This window comes from Nomascus leucogenys, chromosome 20 (genome assembly GCF_006542625.1).
Source record: "Nomascus leucogenys isolate Asia chromosome 20, Asia_NLE_v1, whole genome shotgun sequence".
In the NCBI taxonomy this organism is placed as follows: Eukaryota; Metazoa; Chordata; class Mammalia; order Primates; family Hylobatidae; genus Nomascus; species Nomascus leucogenys.
The window spans coordinates 77648890-77668120 of record NC_044400.1 but is presented as its reverse complement, the minus strand read 5'-3'; the positions used below and the strand labels follow the sequence as shown (position 1 = coordinate 77668120).

The following is a 19231-nucleotide window of genomic DNA, read 5'->3' as shown; positions in this document are numbered from 1 at the left end:
TAGGACTGGTTTGTCAGAGAGCAATGACTCAAGGGACCACATTAGGGAACTCTTCATTCTTCTGAGTCTCAGAATATATGTGCGACCAGGACTGTGGGAATGAAGAAACACAGAAAAATGTGTCTGACTTATAGGACACTGAACAAATAATAAGACTGATGGGTACACCCTGACCCAAGTTCAGGATGCCTTTGAATACCCAAAAATTATGTTGTAATATGACATAATCAAGGGGAGAAAGATCAAAGATCAATTTCATTTATTCAGCAACCTTTTTCCAGTTGGAGAGAAGTCTCAGGGCATCTCCAGAACCCAGGAATCTTCTGCTAATGAGACTCTTAGTCCCAATATAGGACCTACTTGGAAATGCTAGAGTGGCTAGACCATACAATGAAATTCCAAAAGTCTCTGAGAGGGCCTCAGACACCTGTCTTCAAGGTGCTACCTCAAGGAGCAAGGCTAAAATTGTCCACGAGGTGGCTGGTTACTTTATATGAATCTGAGTCAAATGAAATGTCAAGGTTCCAAGGAACCTCAGAGACAACACAGTGCAAATCTATCATTTTATGGTGGCCCCCAAAGAGATGGCCACAGGGTGAGTAATCAGCACAGCCAGGAATGGAACTGCCCTCCTGACCCTGGCCCACGCTTTGTGTGCTGCCCGCTCTCTGGTATACAGCAGGGTCGGGGCTCTTCCTCCCCAAGTGCGTTCTCTTCCTCTAGGCTCATACATAGGATATTGCTCTTGGCTCCCAAGATGCAAAGTTCACAAACTTAGCTTTTACCATCATGACACCCGAGATCCAAACTGCCTTCATCAAAGGAATCAGGCAGGATGAGGAAACATGCAGATGTAGAGGGTTGGGCCTCAGCTGTTCTCTGCTGACAGGATGGGGTCAATCAGATTGGAACCTTCTTTATTTTTTTTTTTGAGATGGAGTCTCGTTCTATCGCCCAGGCTGGAGTGCAGTGGCACAATCTCGGCTCACTGCAAGCTCCACCTCCCGGGTTCACGCCATTCTCCTGCCTCAGCCTCCGGAGTAGCTGGGACTACAGGCGCCTGCCACCACACCCGGCTAATTTTTTGTATTTGTAGTATAGATGGGGTTTCACCGTGTTAGCCAGGATGGTCTCGATAACCTGACCTCGTGATCTGCCTGCCTCGGCCTCCCAAAGTGCTGGGATTACAGGTGTGAGCCACCACACCCAGCCAGATTGGAACCTTCTACACACCCTCCTTTCCCCTGCCCACATCCCCACATGGCTTCAATCATGTAACACATCTGTGACCCCTCGGGGAAGGAGCCTTGCCTATTCCCTGGCTGGGCAGATACCACCCACCCTGGGCTCTGCTCACACTCAGCACTTCTCACCCACAGGCAGGGGCTGCTTAGGGGCCATCTCACTCACTAGGGTGCAAACCCTCTGAAGGCAGCAGCTGTGCAAGAGGACGGCTGTCATGTCTACTCTGGGCCTGGCACGTGTTAAGTCTTTGGTATCTATTCAAAGAATACTTGAACAAATGAATCAATGACTCCATCGCCAAGGAGCCAACTGCTCCTTAGTGCCCCAAGGACCTAGTACATTGCCAGCAAAACACACTGGATGAATACATCGACAAAGAAGTGAATCCATCCTATGACATCCACTGGCTGATGTCCAGAAGACATCTGGAACACGGGACATGAGCAGAGGGGGGATGTCTGCATTTAGGCCTCCAAATCTCACTTAGCCTGAGCGACAACTCACACCTCTCATCAGTCAGAGAGGGTCTGTCATGGAACATTCTATGAGGCCAGAAACTCAGTCCCAGGCTTGCTGCTGCAGCCCTCTCCAGAGCGGTCAGCATTCTGAACCATTGTTTCAGAAACCATCACGACAGTTAGAGGAAGCAGATGGCACACCAGGAGCTACTGATGTTGTGAAAGAGCTTTGGCATCAGTTGAATTCTTCCCGGCAAGGTTCTAGGGTTGTTTTCTGTTTTGTTTTTGGCTGAAGTTTCCTCACCTGAACAATGGGGATAATAAAATGACCTCTGATAGTTGTGAAAATTAGATAAGGTATGTTAAGTGCCTAATCCCAAGTGGATTCTTGCAATACAGGCTTTTGTTTTCTCATTTGCACATCCTCAGTGTCCTGACACTGGCGGGAGCTTAGGGAATTGGGCTGGGAGGTAACAGAGAGGACAGGCCAGTGCAAAATGTTTCCCTTTTGGCTCCTTTGTGTGGTTTTAGACTTCTACCTGCTCCTGCCATCCCACTGACATCCTATAGAATGATGTTCCTCTTTATGAGTTTGCTAAAGCAAATTTAACAATCCCAGGGAAAATTTTTTTAAAGAAGGAAATGTATTTAACTGTAAGCGTGCTTGCCTTACCCGAGACACAAGACTCAAAGACAGGTCTTCCGAAGGATCTCCCATTCCCCCCGCCCCATTTCCATCCACTGGCATGGTGACATGCATCTGTGGCAGAGACTGTATTATAACAAAGTTGTTTACCCCAAAGTCAGCAAACACATGTACCTAGAACTCATCCCAGTTGTAGGTTGCTCACCAGACAGGTTACACGATGTGCACCAGTTAACATGCCATAGGAAAATTACATTCCAGGAAAAAGCAAAATGCTATAAAAACAAAGCAAAACACCCAAAACAGCTCTCCCTCCTTTGATCTGATGGTCTGCAGAGGTCCTCAAATCCACACACTGCCACTCTTCGAGACCAACTGTCCACTGGGCCTTCTCAATCTCATCCGAAGTCGCATTCACAACTTTGACAGGGGCTTGGGTTCTTGATGTGGCAGCTGCAACCATGTAGGGTCTTCTCACTTGCAGAACTCTAACCTCAAGTCTCTCATGAGTCCCCAAATTCCAGGAAGCATAAAAAAATAGCAAAGCACACGGGTATACTTCCAAACTTTGAAAATACAATAAGATCACAAGAACAAATATGACCACGCAGCAGCGTACATACTGTATAGGCCATATTCCTTTACGTGGGACATTAATGAAAAGCTGTCTTTTCCAAACTGAATGCGCCTATTAATAAAGAAATACACCTGACCATCTAATGCTGAAGTCATCCGCCAGGATGGTACTGGAAATTGAGTGGCTAACGTGGAGAAAACGCAGGCAGAAAAACAGGGGAGACAAAACGAAAGGCTCTCTTGGTTTGAGCCTGTCCAAGCAGCCAGGACTCCATATCAGGTGAACACAGTTCGTCAGTTGGACACCTAAAGTACAAGTGGGAGAAATTCATCATCACAACATAAATTTTGAGCTTGATATTCTCATATCCGGGAGTCAAACAAACCCAACCACCTGTGCACAATGCTTCCACCTGCAGGAAGGTCATCGCAAATGCTCCAATCTTGTAACAACATTCACACGTTTCCAGCATGTACCTGCGCTTCACACCTCTCTCCCCCCACCTACTGACCGAGCAGGTCTACGTCCTGCAAATACTTTAAGTGGTCATGACTCTTTACAACAACATATAAAATTATTTTCTCTAGTTACCTATGAAAAAAGAATGAAACCAACTCGGCGGAGAGAGTGGCACGGCTCTGCGCTCCCCTCCCTGCCTACCCAGCTCCTTCCACGCAGGACACTCCTTGCCGCACTCCGCTCTAGACCCGCGCGGCCCCGCCGGCTCAGCAGCACTCGCAGCCGGCGATCCGCTGGTGCAGCTCCACGATCCGCCTGCCCATCCGCGCCGCCTCTGCGGCCTTCCTCTCGGCCTCGGCGCACAGCCGAGCCACCCGCTCCTCCGCCTCCGCGCGCGGGCTGGGTGCTGGGGCCCGGGCGCCCCGCTCCTCCGCCTCCACCTCGCTCTTGATGGCGTCGAGCAGGCTCTGGATCTCTAGCAGCTTCCTGCGGGCCCGCCAGTGCGCCCGGGCGCGCTCGCGCTCCAGGGAGGCCAGGTTCTCGCGGCCGGCGCGGGGCGCGGGGCTTAGCGGGCTGCCCGGGTCCTCGCGGGGCTCCCGCGCCTCGTCCGCGTCCACGGGCCGCATCACGCCGCCGCCTCTTCCAGCCCACGGGGCAGGCCGGGCCTGCCCACTAGCAGCGAGCGCGGAAGCCTCGCTGTCACCAACGACCGGACTAGCAACAGGTTGCCCCAACTTTTGGCAGCGAGGACGGCGTCCAAAATGGGCTACCAGCCGTCGGCCAGGGCGCTGCCACTGCGGCCCTTTTACGACACCCGCGGTCCTTTACCGCCACGCAGCGAGCGAGAACCGCATTTGGGGATCCCGCCTCAGCGGCCCTGCGCGCGCACGCGCCCTCGCGTTACCCCCCCCCCCCCCCGCAGGCATGCGCACCCCACGTCCCCGCCCGCTCTAGCGCCGCAGCTCCCTGGGCGTTGATTCTAGGGCCAGGGCCCTCACGCTGCTGGAAGGTTAAAGTCGACTTCACGCTAGTTTGAGGAAATATCTGACGCTGATAACCATGTCTCAAGCACTGCTCTAAGTTCCCAATGTGTCCGGTATTGGTGGGTTCTTGGTCTCACTGACTTCAAGAATGAAGCCGCGGACCCTGGCGGTGAGTGTTACAGCTCTTAAGGTGGCGCGTCTGGAGTTCGTTCCTTCTGATGTTCGGATGTGTTCGGAGTTTCTTCCTTCTGGTGGGTTCATGGTCTCCCTGGCTCAGGAGTGAAACTGCAGACCTTTTATGGCTCATAAAGGCAGTGTGGACCCGGAGGGAGCAGCAGCAGGGTTTATTGCAAAGAGCAAAAGAACAAAGCTTTCACAGTGTGGAAGGGGACCGGAGTGGGTTGCCACTGCTGGTTTGGGCAGCCTGCTTTTATTCTCTTATCTGGTCCCGCCCACATCCTGCTGATTGGTAGAGCCGAGTGGTCTGTTTTGACAGGGCGCTCATTGGTGCATTTACAATCCCTGAGCTAGACACAAAGGTTCTTCTCGTCCCCACTAGATTAGCTAGATACAGAGTGTGGACACAAAGGTTCTTCAAGTCCCCACCAGATTAGCTAGATACAGAGTGTTGACACAAAGGTTCTCCAAGGCCCCACCAGAGTGTCTAGATACAGAGTGTCGACTGGTGCATTCACAAACCCTGAGCTAGACACAGGGTGCTGATTGGTGTGTTTACAAACCTTGAGCTGGAGACAGAGTGCGGTTTGGTGTATTTACAATCCCTGAGCTAGACATAAAGGTTCTCCACGTCCCCACCAGACTCAGGAGCCCAGCTGGCTTCACCCAGTGGATCCCGCACTGGGGCTGCAGGTGGAGCTGCCTGCCAGTCTGGTGCCGTGCGCCCGCACTCCTCAGCCCTTGGGTGGTCGATGGGACTGGGCACCATGGAGCAGGGGGCGGCGCTCATCGGGGAGGCTCGGGCCACACAGGAGCCCATGAAGGGGGTGGGAGGCTCAGGCATGGCGGGCTGCAGGTCCCAAGCCCTGCCCCGGGGGAAGGCAGCTAAGGCCCGGTGAGAAATCGAGCGCAGCGCTGGTGGGCTGGTACTGCTGGGGGACCCAGTACACCCTCTGCAGCTGCTGGCCTGTGTGCTAAGCCCCTCATTGCCCAGGGCTGGCAGGGCTGGCCGGCTGCTCCGAGTGCGGGGCCCGCCAAGCCCACGCCCACCCTGAACTCCAGCTGGCCCACAAGCGCCGTGCGCAACCCCGGTGCCTGCTTGCGCCTCTCCCTCCACACCTCCCTGCAAGCTGAGAGCCGGCTCTGGCCTTGGCCAGCCCAGAAAGGGGCTCCCACAGTGCAGCGGTGGGCTGAAGGGCTCCTCAAGTGCTGCCAAAGTGGGAGCCCAGGCAGAGGAGGCACCGAGAGCCAGCGAGGGCTGTGAGGACTGCCAGCACACTGTCACCTCTCACCAACATTCTAAATCATAAACACCCGGGCCGGGTACATGGTTCATGCCTATAATCCCAGCACTTTGGGAGGCTGAGGTGAGAGGATCGCTTGAGCTCAGGAGTTCCGCACCAGCCTGGGCAACAAGGGAAAAAACCCTATAAAAAAAACACAAGAAATTAGCTGGGCATGGTGGCGTGCGCCCGTAGTCCCAGCTACTTGAGAGGTTGAGCCGGGAAGATTGCCTGAGCCCAGTAGGTCGAGACTGTGGTGAGCTCTGAACGCCTGATTGCGCCACTGCACCCCAGCCCAGTGACAGAGCGAGACCCTGTCTCAAAATAAATAAATAGAAATAATAACGGAATTCAGTGGTCCCGTTAGAATATTCCAGGCTCCGAGAAGCCAGGTGCTCACAGTGTCGGGATTTGCCCCCAGCCAGGGCCTCCGCTCCCTCTTGCCTCGGGCAGATGCTCCTGGAACACAGAGCTGCGGCTTCGGTGCTGATGCTGACTGCTGTGACCCAGCCTCCCCCTACTTTTTTCCTAAGGGTAAAAGCTTCACTCTGCCTGGGGCTTTGGCTGTAAGTCGGAGTCTGGCTTTACCCACCGTGGGCACCCAAGGCCAAGATGGGTCTGATTCACCACTGTTTCCTCAGCCCTGCCAGGCTCTGAATATGCCGTTAGGAATCATTCTGGAAGATTTCTTTCTTCACTGGACTATATAAGCCCCTCTGCGAGAAAACAGGCCCTAGGGGCAGGTACTTAGTTTAGTCATCTGTTTCCTCACAACTCGAAATGGGCTTGGCATACAGCAGGAGCCCAATAAATGTTGCTTTAATGCTCATTTCCCAAGAGATCTTTATTAAGCACCCACTGCATGTCATTGTGTCTAGGCTTATTCACTGTGTACCTCTAGCAGAAAGTTAAGGGGACCCTCCACGCTTGATGGCCAGGGGTCACTCTCAGCTCCTACAGGTCACTCTGTGGTCCTTAAACGTGGCCCTCTCCATCTTCAAAGCCAGTAAGAGCATGTCAGATCCTTCTTATCCTTCCAGCCTCTCTGTCATCCCCTTCTGCTCCCAGCTGGAGAAAACTCTGCTTTTAAGGGGCTTGCCATGGTCCAAATATGTGAGTCCCCCCAAAATTCATATGTTGCAAAGCAATCCCCAGTGTAATGATATTAGGAGGTGGGGTCTTTGGGAGGTGATGTGGTCATGAAGGCTTAGCTTTCATGAATGGGATTAGCACCCTCATAAAACAACTCCACAGGGCCGCCTTACCCCTTCTGCCATGGGAGGTTACAGCAAAAAGATGGACTTCTATGAACCAGAGGTGGGCCCTCACCAGGCACTAAACCTGCTGGCACCGTGATCTTGTACTGCTCAGCCTTCAGAACTCAGAAAATACATTTCTGTTGTTTAGAAGACACCCAGTTTCTGGTATTTTGTTAGAGCAGCCTGAACGGACTAAAATAGTGCTCATGTGGTTGTGTAACAGCCACATTGATTCCCTGTTAAAGAACAATTTTGCTTGCTCAATTATAATTACTGCTTTGCTTAAGTTTTAGACTATGCTAAAAACAGCCTCAGGACCTTCAGCACTGACCAACAATCCTGGGCGTGGGCTGACCGACGGTTTTCACCCAGAGAATGAAGATCATGGAGGAGCCAACTTAAATTCCGCCCAGCGCAGGCTCCCAGGAATCCTAATGTCACGATCTCACTGCAGCCAATGTGACGAACACAGTAGTAATTAAGTCTAGAGAGCTAAACACACCTCAGAAAGAATTGTCTCTTGGTATGAGTGGAATGGAATAAAATACATGGAAACCCACAAAAGTTTCGAGGTGAACACATTAGCAAAAATGCTCTAGCTTATCCAAGAGACTGTTCAAAGTGTCAAAGGACTTCTAGACTCCCAATCTTTCCACCGGCAGAAAGCAGCCTCAGTAGCCCAAACTGGCGCATTTTAAAATGCCCTTTTCAGAAGTGTGACGGAGAAAGAAGGATGTGTCAGTGCAGGCCAGTGTGTGGGGACCAATGGCAAACTGCAGCTCCTGAACTAAGAAAGACTTTGATATCTTTAAAAAAGAATAGAGAAATAGGAATATGTGATAGAGACTGTATGTGGCCCACAAAGCCTAAAATATTTACTGTTTAGATCTTTACAGAAAATGTTTGCCAAATCCTGTGCTGCTGAGCCATTTCTAGGTTGCAGAACCAAAGCCTTGCATTCTCTAGCTTTAAAGTAGAGGACCTGGCAATGTTTACTCCACCGAGTTTCAAAATGGCTATGTGACTGCTATGTCACCCCTTCATTCTTCCCTTACCAATGGGCCTTATCCTGTGCCTGTCTCATCACTGTATGTTGGGTCTCAGTAGATAATAACTTGTCTTTTCAAAAAGTTCATAAGCTTCTAGACCAGTAAAAGCCATATTAGGACCTGAGGTGGCTCACAAGATGCCAGACTTCTTGCTTGAGGCCATGATTGGAAGAAACTAGGAAGGGGGTCCTTAGATGGGGGTGAGCAAGTTTTACATGAATAATGGGGGCAGTGGGCACAGATCGTGGTAGGTAGTATAAATGACCCCAATTCCCCACCCCTTCCTGCATCCATGTTCTTTGCCTCATGTCTCGCTTTGGCCAATGAGAGGTTCACAGAGAGGACACAAGCCCAGGTTTGAAACAGGCTTTCGCAGTTGGACTCGCTTTCCTCTGTGTCTCTGCCCTCGCTATGAGAAGAACGGGCTGGGTCACCTCACTGGTCGTGGGAAGATGGTGAGAGAAACACAGAACCAAGCTGCCCTGGACAGGCCTAGACTAGACCAGGTGGCCCGCAGACCATTACTGAGCCCAGCCTGGATCATCCAACTCCCAGCCCAACTGCAGACCATGAGGATGTTGATTGTTGTCACTGAGATTTAGGGTGGCTCATGCAGCAAAAGCCAGTTGATGCTCGTAGGTGGGATTATAAACCCAGATACATTAAAATGCCAGTCTCTTCTTTCCCCATGTCTTCATTTGCTCACTCTCAGGTGAAGGGATCTTGCTCAGAGGCCCAGATGTTCGGATTTTCTCTTTAGAAACTGGCTGGAAGAATCCTCTTCAGGAAACAATATTTACTCCTTTTGTATCTCCAAAACCTCTTCTCACCCCTTTTGCAACCCAAACCCAAGTTTCTTCTGTGTCCTGTTCTTCTTCTTTTGAGACAGAGTCTTGCTGTGCTGCCCAGGCTGGAATGCAGTGGTGTGATCATGGCTCACTGCAGCCTCGACCTCCCTGGCTCAGGTGATCCTTGCAGCTCAGCCTCCCGAGTAGCTGGGACTACAGGCACATACTACCATACCTGGCTAATTTTTTTGTATTTTTTGTAGAGGTGTGGTTTCACCATGTTGCCCAGGCTGGTCTTGAACTGAGCTCAAGCAATCTGCCTGCCTCTGCCTCCCAAAGTGCTGGGATTATAGGTGTGAGCCACTGCGCCTGGCCAGCTTGTACATTTTACAATCAAGATTACCAGGCTATTGCCAGCTGCAGGCCACATCAGGCTCTGAGAAGAGGGGATGTGGACAGAGGTAACCAGGACAAAAGGAAAAAAAAGCCCTTAATTTCACCTTTTCCGATGCCATTTAGTTCATGCCAATCATCTGTAATTCACATCTGTGAACTTTCAGCTCATTTGGGAGAAGTCTTCCCTCAAGTGCTTAATTATGGCACAGGATGGTCTCTTTTACACAAACGACTGTGCAAAGACATAGAAAGCGGAATTTATTTCTATCTATCAGAGCTAATTCAGAAAATCTGGGTAAGTTCCACACTCCATTTAACACTCATTACACATAATAACTGGTCAGACCACATTGTGTATTACTTAACCCACATTACATGAATAGTCTAGGGATAATAAAATAATTTACTATTTATCTGAAAAAAATGTTGATTCTGGGTTTGGTAAGATTCTGGGCTCAACAGAATTCTGAGCCATGCTAAATGCTTCCACCAAAGGCAGCAGCCATAATAGAGTGTCTGGTACAGGAAGAGCGAGCCACTGGAGTGTGGGACACATCACAGCCATGACAACAAAGCTGTCTCCATGTCCACTGCTAGCCGGGTGGGGCAGTAAAATGTGGCGTCTTGCATGTTGTATTTTCAAGAAACGGCCACAATGCAATTACAAACAGTTGCACCTACTCTTCCAGAACCTTGCCATCCCCATCAAGAGGTGGAGTCTGTGTCTCCTCCCTTTGAGCCTGGCGGGACTTTGTGAAGGTGATATGGCAAAGAGATGCTATGGGACTTCTGATGCTTACTCTCCTGGGTTTTGTACATTTGGACGCCAAAGCCACCATATACGAAGTCTGGCTCCCCTGAAATTGCCGTGCTGCGGAGACTATGTAAAAAGATCCCTGGTCGGGCGCCCCAGCACTTTGGGGGCTAAGGCAGGTGGATCACTTGAGGTCAGGAGTTCAAGACCAGCCTGGCCAACGTGGAGAAACCCCGTCTCTACTAAAAATACAAAAATTAGCCGGGTGTGGTGTGGGGCGCCTGTAATCCCAGCTACTCGGGAGGCTGAGGCAGAAGAATCACTTGAACCTGGGAGGCAGAGGTTGCAGTGAGCTGAGATCGTGCCATTGCACTCCAGCCTGGGTAACAAGAGCCAAACTCTGTCTCAAAAAAAAAAAAAAAAAGATAACTGAAAGAGATCCGTATCTGGAAATGGAGTGCTGCCGAAGGATGCTGAAGAGACAAAGGAAGCCTGTTGGCCTTGAGAAGGCTCTCAGTGGAGACCTAAAGAAGAGCGAGGCATCTGGAGGTGCTGCAGCCCACCAGGCTGCTGTAACAGAATGTCATAGCCTGGGGGGCTTAGAAACAAAGGTTCCTCACAGCGCTGGAGGCTGAAAGTCCAAGATGAAGGTGCTGGTAGATTCAGTGTTTGGGGAGGGAGAGAGCCCTTTTGCTGTGTTTTCACATGGCAGGAGGGGCGAGGGAGCTCTCTGGGGTCCCTTTGATGAGGGTACTAATCCCGTGCATGAGGGCTCCACCCTCATGACCTTACCACCTCCAAAAGCTTCCTCCTAACCCCATCACATTGCGGGTAGGATTTCAACATGGATTTTGAGGGGACACAGTCAGTAACAGGAGGAAAGGGGTCCCTGTTACACAGAAGCAGAGTTTAGCAATACCTAAACTCTGCAGAAACATGGAAGAGACAGCATGTACCTATGAACCGGATTCCAGGCACTGCTGAAGAGTTGCCTGACCTCTGGTTGCTTAGAGTAAAATGCAAGCGGAACTCTTAATTCTGAAGGATCTGGGGCTTGTGGGTTTGTAATCACCATTGTTTCTCCCACCCAGCCTCTCAGGATGGCAAGGAATGCTAACGTTAAGAAATGTTTTCTCCACAGAGATAAGCCTAGGGTGGTGCTATCAGGAAAACGTGGCTCACGCCTGTAATCCCAGCACTTTGGGAGGCCGAGACGGGCGGATCACGAGGTCAGGAGATCGAGACCATTCTGGCTAACACGGTGAAACCCCGTCTCTACTAAAAATACAAAAAATTAGCCAGGCGCGGTGGTGGGCGCTTATAGTCCCAGCTACTCAGGAGGCTGAGGCAGGAGAATGGCGTGAACCCGGGAGGCGGAGCTTGCAGTGAGCCGAGATCGCGCCACTGCACTCTGGCCTGGGCGAAAGAGCGAGACTCCGTCTCAAAAAAAAAAAAAAAAAAAAAAAATGAGACCAAAGGTATGACCACAAATCCCTGTCTTCACCCAGGCTAGCTGTTTCCGCTTCACATTCAGTATATTTAAAAGTTCTTGCTATGAGACAGGGTTTTCTTGTCCCCTCATCCATCCCGTTTTCCCCTTTGGGGGAGGAGGGTGAGTTTGTTAAGACGTTGTGGGGGAACTAAGGCTTCCAAAGGTTTCGGGCCTGAGGTGACGAGAGGGGCCGGGACCTAAAGGAAGAGCCGAGGTGCAGAAGAGGCAAGGAGCCAACATGGTGACAAACCGGGGTGGGCAACGGAGAGGGGGACTCAGAATGCCCTCTGGGGTGGACTCAGAAGACCAGATTGCAGCATCCCTCGCCTGTGAAGGTCGCACAGAGTGAGGCTGCACTCTGGGAATGGGCTGCTCCTATCCACCCACGGTGAACCCTCGGGGCATACCCTGGGGGTGGGCTGCACCTACCTACCCATGCTGAACCCTCAGGGGCGCCAGCAGCGGCTCCCGGCGGGGGGAACAGCCTGGGTTTGTGGGGTTGAGCTGCAGTCAAGCGGCTGAGACTTCTGAACTGTGATAAGAGCACCGCGGAGAGCGGGAAGGAGGCCTGGGAGGAGACTGCGCTATCAGCCAGTGAGTGTGAGTGTGCGTGTGTGTGAGCATGAGTGGTGTGTGAGCGAGTGTGTGTATGCGTATGCATGTATGTGTATGAGTGAGCATGAGTACATGTGTCAGTGTGAGCATGTGAGTGGTGTGAGCAGGTGTCTGAGCATGAATGTGAATGCGCATGTGAGCACATGTGTGAGCATGTGAGTGTGAGCATATGTATGTGTGGGAGTGAGCATGACAGCATGAGTGCATATGTGAGTGTGTATGGGTGTGAGCATAAATGTAAGTGGGTGTGTGTGAACATGAGTAAGAATGGGTGTGAGCATGTATGTGTGGGTGTGGACGAGTGCGAGCATGTGAGCGTGCATGAGTGCATAGATGCGTGAGCATGAGTGAGGAGTGTGAATATGTGTGTAAGTGTGATAATATGTGTGTGAGCATGTATGAGTGTGAGCGCACATGTGAGAGTGCATGTGTGAGCATGAGTGAGCGGTGTGCGTGTGTGAGCATGAGTGAGCGGGTGTGTGTGTGAGCATGAGTGAGCGGGTGTGTGTATGTGTGAGTATGAGAGTGAGCATGAATGTGTATGTGTGAGCATGTGAGTGTGAGCGTGTGAGCGCATATGAGTGTACATGTGAGCATGAATGTGAGCGAATGTATGTGAGCATGTGTGAACGTGTGTATGTGTGTGAGCATGAGTGTGTGAATGTGTGCGTGCGAGCATGAGCGTGAGTGTGAGCATGAGTGTGTGTGAGTGGGCATGATGAGTGTGCGTGTCAATGCTTGTGTGAGCATGCGCGGCGGGGCCAGAGCCGCTGTGGGCAGGGAGCGGGAGGCCTGGGAGGCGCTACAGGCCAAGGCGGAGACATCTTCCTCCGGAGCTGTTCCCATCACCTCTAGGCGGCGCGGGAAGCGCTCGGTGCTCAGCGGTTCCTGAACCTGCATCACCCACAAATATATATATATTATATATATATTTTTAGACGGAGTCTCGCTCTGTCGCCCAGGCTGGACTGCAGTGGCGCGATCTCGGCTCACTGCAAGCTCCGCCTCCCCGGTTCATGCCATTCTTCTGCCTCAGCCTCCCCAGTAGCTGGGACTACAGGCGCACGCCGCCACGCCCGGCTAATTTTTTGTATTTTTAGTGGAGACGGGGTTTCACCGTGTTAGCCAGGATGATCTCGATCTCCTAACCTCGTGATCCGCCCGCCTCGGCCTCCCAAAGTGCTGGGATTACAGGCATGAGCCATCGCGCCCGGCAAGCATTTTAAAGAAAGTAGGATCGGCCCGGGAGAAGGGCAGGGAGGAGGCCCGCGGAGGCTTGGCGAGGAGACCTGGGTGCCAGGAGACGGCGGAGCTCCCTGAGCTCTGGCTTTACCAGGTCAGGGCCCCTTTCACGAGGCGCGCGCCCTCAGGAGGTGACAGGGGGCGACCTCCTCTATGGCTTCAGGGCCCCACCCAGAGGCCAGCATTCCTGGCTCTGGGCGAGCACGGCACGCAGGGCCCGGAACCCAGGGTCCCGGGCGCACCCGCCTCCCCTCCTACATGTCCGCGCCCCCTAGCTCCAGGCCCAGGGTCCGCCAGGAGGGAACCTGGGCCGCAGGCTCAGAGAGGCGCGGGGCCGGGGACGGACGGCGCCATGGGGCCCAGTGGCCAACGGCCAGGGCGACTGTCCCACACGCTGCTGCTTTCCGGGACTTGAGCTGGAAGAAAAAAATATGGACTCCTTAGAGGCCAAACATGAAAAAGAATAAGCAGGTAATCCAAGCATAGGAGCGTTCAAGCCACCCTTGGCTCTAACGGTGTCTACAAACCTTGGTGAACTTGAGCAGGGGACAGTCTAGAGCCTCAGAACGTTGGCAGCTGTGGAGGACACATGGCTCAGATTGCCCTTTAGGAATGAAGGTCTTATTCCAGCTGCTGAGACAGCCCCAAGCCAGCAGCCATCTTCAGAGATTGTCACCGCGTCCTTCCTGGGGCAGCTGCGTTTGATGATTGATCCCTGCAGAGATAGAAAGCCCAGTCCTCTCACCCCAACGTGGCGAGGGCTCTGAAGAGCCATCAAACCGTCCTAGTTACCCATTGCTGCATAACAATTTTTTGCAAAACTTAAAAGCTTAAAACAAAAAACATTTATTACCTTACAGTTTCCATGGGTCAGGGAGCTGCACGGGGCTTAGCTGGGTGCTTCTGGGTCAAGGTCTCTCGAGGTTGCAATCAAGATGTTGGCTGAGCTACTGTAGTTTGAAAGCTCAACTGGGATGGTGAGGGGCGATCTCTTCCAAAATCAAGCTTGTGATTGTTGTCAGTGCTCGGTCCCAAACCGCACAGCCTTTACGCTGGGTTGCTTCACAGCACGGTGTCTGCTAACCCCGGCCTGAGCAATGCTGAGAGGGAGAGAGGGCGTACACGGTGGAAGCCACGACACCCCACCACTTCTGCAGAATTCTGTCCACTAGAAGGAAGTCAATAACTCTGGCCCAGGCTCAAAACAGAGATTCTACAAAGGCCTGAATGCCAGGTGGCAGGGATTGCTGAGGCCCATCTTAGAGGCTGCCTGTCACACTATCTTCAGAACCCCCTAGAAAGTTGGCTGAGGCATCTGCTGAGCCGTCACCACAGCTCGACTTCTCCTTCGCCCCATCCTGGTTCTTTTCCTTCCCTCCCACAGGAGTGGATCCCAAGAGCACTCACTAATAACCTTCCTAACTAAATAACATTTCAGAGAATGCTTTGCTGCAACAGAAATCTACCCAGGGATCAGCCACCTGTGGCCCACTGACATAATATCAACTCATTTAATTTTCATGATATCCCTATGAGGTAGCTACTCTTGAGTATACCCATTTTATAGATGGGGTAAAGTGAGGTGAAGAGACTTGCGAAACATTACAAAGTGAGTCAGTCGGCAGTGGACCGGAGATTCAGCTGCAGTCTGGGCCACCTCATCCTTACTCCACCCTCATCCTACATCTTACATGTCTACCAGCAGCACAGTGCCTTTTGTTACCCACCAAACACGTCACCACAGGACATATTTATATGTTTTCTGAAGGTTCCCTGCTCTAAAATGTAAGCTTCATCAGGGCGGTAACACTGTTCTACTTCAGAACAATAGCTGGCATGTAAGATGCCCCTCAATAGAGTTACTGCCTACATGTGTGACACCTGGCACACTGTCTTTGAATTCTTTTGTTGTCTTTACCACCAGGTCTCATGTCTGTATTCCTCCTCCAGGGTCTGGGGTGCATCGTGTAGCCAGTGCTTTTGAACACAGGTACCTAGGGCCTGAAGTGTGCCTGTTTCTCTCTTACTCCAGCCGCATTTCCATGCCTGGGGATTACCTGTCCTTCCAACTGCAGCTTCACTGAATGCGTTATAACCCGCAGTTTACTGCATTTGAGGACAATGAGGCAGACTGTGATCTTCAGAAACATGTTTTATTTTCTTTTCCCTGGTGAAGTTTAAGGGCTTTGGTTCATTTGGATAAATATATATAATAAATAGGTTTTTAGGTTTTACATTTTTACAAGCAACAACCATTATTACATGTGGGTGTGGCGTTTTTGTTTTCTTGTTTTGTTTTCTGAGACAAGGTCTTGCTCTGTCACCCACAGGCTGGAGTGCAGTGACATGCTCTCAGCTTATTGCAGCCTCAACCTCCCAGGCTCAAGTGATCCTCCTGCCTCAGCCTCCTGAGTAGCTGGGATACAGGTGAGTGCCACCATGCCTGGCTAATTTTTTGTTTTTGTTTTTGTAGAGAGGGGGGTCTCACCATGTTTCCCCAGCTGGTCTCAAACTCCTAGACTCAAGGAATCCTCCCACCTTGGTCTCCCAAAGTGCTGGGATTACAGGCATGAGCCACCACACCCAGCCACATATGGTATTTTAACCTCAGATCCCCATGGGGTCTATTGAAATGGGCCTAACCAGGTAGGTTATGACCCCGTGAAGGAAGGCCAAAGTGCCAGCACCATGATTCCTTCCCAGAGATCTTCAAGGCCCTTTTCTTTTTTTTTTTTTTTTTTGAGACGGAGTCTTGCTCTGTCGCCCAGGCTGGAGTGCAGTGGCGCAATCTCGGCTCACTGCAAGCTCCGCCTCCCGGGTTCACGCCATTCTCCTGCCTCAGCCTCTCCGAGTAGCTGGGACTACAGGCGCCCGCCACCACACCCGGCTAATTTTTTTGTATTTTTAGTAGAGACGGGGTTTCACCGTGGTCTCGATCTCCTGACCTCGTGATCTGCCCGCCTCAGCCTCCCAAAGTGCTGGGATTACAAGCATGAACCACCGCGCCCGGCTAAGGCCCTTTTCAGACTTCTTCTGTGCCCCACGGGGCCTGAAATGCACTAGGGAGATCTGTCACTGAAGTTGACCCCTAAATCAAGCCACAAACAAAACACAAGAAAGCACTCCATCATGTGTAGGTTTCAAGTCAAATTAGACGTCACTAGTTGTCCAAACTGACCTGCAAAGTCACACAATGTGCACCAAATGACATGATTTAACTTAAGAAGAAAAATCTCATCTGTTCTCACAAAGTTCTAAACTGCATATGAAACTGTCTTCCACCTCATTTCCCAGGGGCATCTTCCAATGGAACAGGTGGAGCTCCTTCAACAGCTCTGTGGTTTGAGGACTGACACAAGTTTGCTGCTTGTCCCAAAGTGTCCAGCAGTGATTAGGTCCCATGTGACATAGCAAAATGCACAGAAGCAGGAAAAGTTAAAACTATTGAGAAATTCCAAAAACAAAAAATATGACCAACCATCTCATCAATAGACAATCGTGATGAAAATTTCTTCTTCTTCGGCTGGGCGCGGTGGCTCACACCTGTAGTCCCAGCACTTTGGGAGTCCGAGGTGGGTGGATCATGAGGTCAAGAGATCAAGACCATGCTGGCTAACATGGTGAAAACCCATCTCTACTAAAAAGGCAAAAATTAGCTGGGCGTCATGGTGCACACCTGTGGTCCCAGCTACTCGGGAGACCGAGGCAGGAGAATTGCTGGAACCCGGGAAGAGGAGGTTTCAATGAGCAGAGATTGCGCCACTGCACTCCAGCCTAGCGACAGAGCGAGAGTCCGTCCCAAAAAAAAAAAAATTCTTTCTCTTCCTCCTCCTCCTTCTTCTTCTATCTCCTCCTCCTCTTCCTCCTCCTCCTCTTCCTCCTCCTCCTCCTCCTCTTCCTCCTCCTCCTCTTCCTCCTCCTCCTCCTCTTCCTCCTCCTCCTCTTCCTCCTCCTCTTCCTCCTCCTCCTTCTCCTCCTCCTTCTCCTCCTCCTCCTCTTCCTCCTCCTCCTCTCCTCCTCCTCCTCCTCCTCTTCCTCCTCCTCCTCCTCCTCCTCCTCCTCCTCCTCCTCCTCTTCCTCCTCCTCCTCTTCCTCCTCCTCCTCTTCCTCCTCCTCCTCTTCCTCCTCCTCCTCCTCTTCCTCCTCCTCCTTCTCCTCCTCCTTCTCCTCCTCTTCCTCCTCTTCCTCTTCCTCCTCCTTCTCCTCTTCCTCCTCCTCCTCCTCTTCCTCCTCCTCCTCCTCTTCCTCCTCCTCCTTCTTGTTTTCTCCTCCTCCTCTTCCTCCTCCTCCTCCTCCTTCTTTTCTCCCTTGGCTCCTTGAAAGTCAAACATGTAAGGAGATCACCTCCTTCTTTCTCCCCGTCCCAGGGGAGAATGAGGACCTAGCTTCAGTGGAAGCTTTGCTCCAACTCACCACTTCTCCTATCGTAAAGAAAGGAGAACTTTGTTTCTCCTCTGGATAAGCACTAACTAGCAAACCCAGATGGCCTAGACAGGTGGATCAAACCTATTTTTTCACCCTTCAGTGCTTTTCCCCTAGCACACTCCAACCTTGAAAAAGTCTCCTGCCTTTTGCTTTGGCAAAGCTCAGTTTAGTTCACGCTGGACTCTCTTCCCTGTTGCAAGTCCTTACTGAAAAAAATCTGTCCTTACCATTTTGACTAGTCTCCTGGCTTTCTTTATCTTTGACACTGAGTCAGAATTCACTGTCCTGGGGTGAAAACTGCAATTCTGCCAGCAAAATGCCATCTCTGGCAGAAAAGGGCAAGCAAAACACTCCAAATTCCTAGCAAAATTTAGAAATGTTCAATAATGGCCTTACATTTCACACATCTTTTTTTTTTTTTTTTTTTGAGATAGAGTCTCACTCTGTCACCCAGGCCGGAGTACACAGGTACGATCTCAGCTCACTACAACCTCCGTCTCCCGGGTTCAAGTGATTCTCCTGTCTCAGCCTCCTAAGTAGTTGGGATTACAGGCGCCCACCACTGCACCCAGCTAATTTTTATATTTTTAGTAGAGGTGGGGTTTCGCCATGTTAGCGAAGCTGGTCTCAAACTCCTCGCCTCAGATGATCCACCAGCCTCAGCCTTCCAAAGTGTTGGGACTACAGGCATGAGCCACCCCGCCCGGCCTGTATTTTGTTTTTTGTTTGTTTGTTTGTTTGTTTGTTTTAATTACAGACGGTGACTCAATCTGCCCAGGCTGGAGTGCAGTGATCTGAACACAGCTCACTGAAGCCTTGACTTCCCGGGTTCAAGCAATTCTCCTGCCTCAGCCTCCCAAGGAGCTGGGACCACAGGTGTATGCCACCACATCTGGCTAATTGTTTTTTTATTTTTTGTAGAGAGAAGTCTCACTATGTTGTCAAGGCTGATGTCGAACTCCTGAGCTCAAGTGATCCTCCTGCCTCAGCCTCCCAAAGTGCTGGGATTACAGGCATGAGACACAGCGCTCGACTCACACACTTTTAAATTTTGTTCTCCACCTGATATTTACGGCATAGAAGAAATGGTTTAACCCCCTAGCGACATGGCAGCTCTATGTCCTTTATTGTTCTACTACTAAAGGTCTTTAGGTTTCTGTTTCTCCTTTTTTTTTCTTTTTAAGAAGTTTAATTATTTTCTTTTATCTACGTAAAAAGAGTAAATCTCGGCGGAGAGCGTGGCACGGCTCTACGCTCCTCTCCCTGCCTGCCCAGCGCTTTCCACGCGGGACACTCCCCTCCGGTCTCGGCTCCACCCCGCGCTGCCCCGCCGGTTCAGCAGCACTCGCAGCCGGCGATCCGCTGGTGCAGCTCCGCGATCCG

The 19231-nt window shown here is 51.3% G+C and overlaps 1 protein-coding gene and 1 long non-coding RNA gene across 3 annotated transcripts; one reads left to right on the top strand and one right to left on the bottom strand.

Annotated features, from left to right (window-relative positions):
* Positions 1–2328: 2328 nt before the first annotated feature.
* On the bottom strand, positions 2329–4765 carry LOC100584900 (putative MORF4 family-associated protein 1-like protein UPP). Of its 2 annotated transcripts, none has more exons than XM_012499719.2 (2): positions 3518–4765; positions 2329–3231 (listed from the first exon to the last, which is right to left on the bottom strand). In XM_012499719.2, the coding sequence occupies exon 1, from the start codon at positions 4009–4011 to the stop codon at positions 3652–3654; it is 360 nt and encodes a 119-aa protein (XP_012355173.1). In that variant the 5' UTR covers positions 4012–4765; the 3' UTR covers positions 2329–3231; positions 3518–3651. The 2 variants fall into 2 exon arrangements, with proteins under 2 accessions (XP_012355173.1, XP_012355174.1); XM_012499720.2 differs by having other exon boundaries at positions 3587–4268.
* On the top strand, positions 4345–7646 carry LOC100588575. Its single transcript, XR_001114081.2, has 2 exons — positions 4345–4537; positions 7375–7646. It is a non-coding gene; the product is annotated as an uncharacterized LOC100588575 (long non-coding RNA).
* Positions 7647–19231: the final 11585 nt, after the last annotated feature.

Excerpts from the sequence above, each read along its gene's own strand:
- LOC100584900 (XM_012499719.2), bottom strand. The coding sequence starts at position 4,011 with ATGCGGCCCGTGGACGCGGACGAGGCGCGGGAGCCCCGCGAGGACCCG.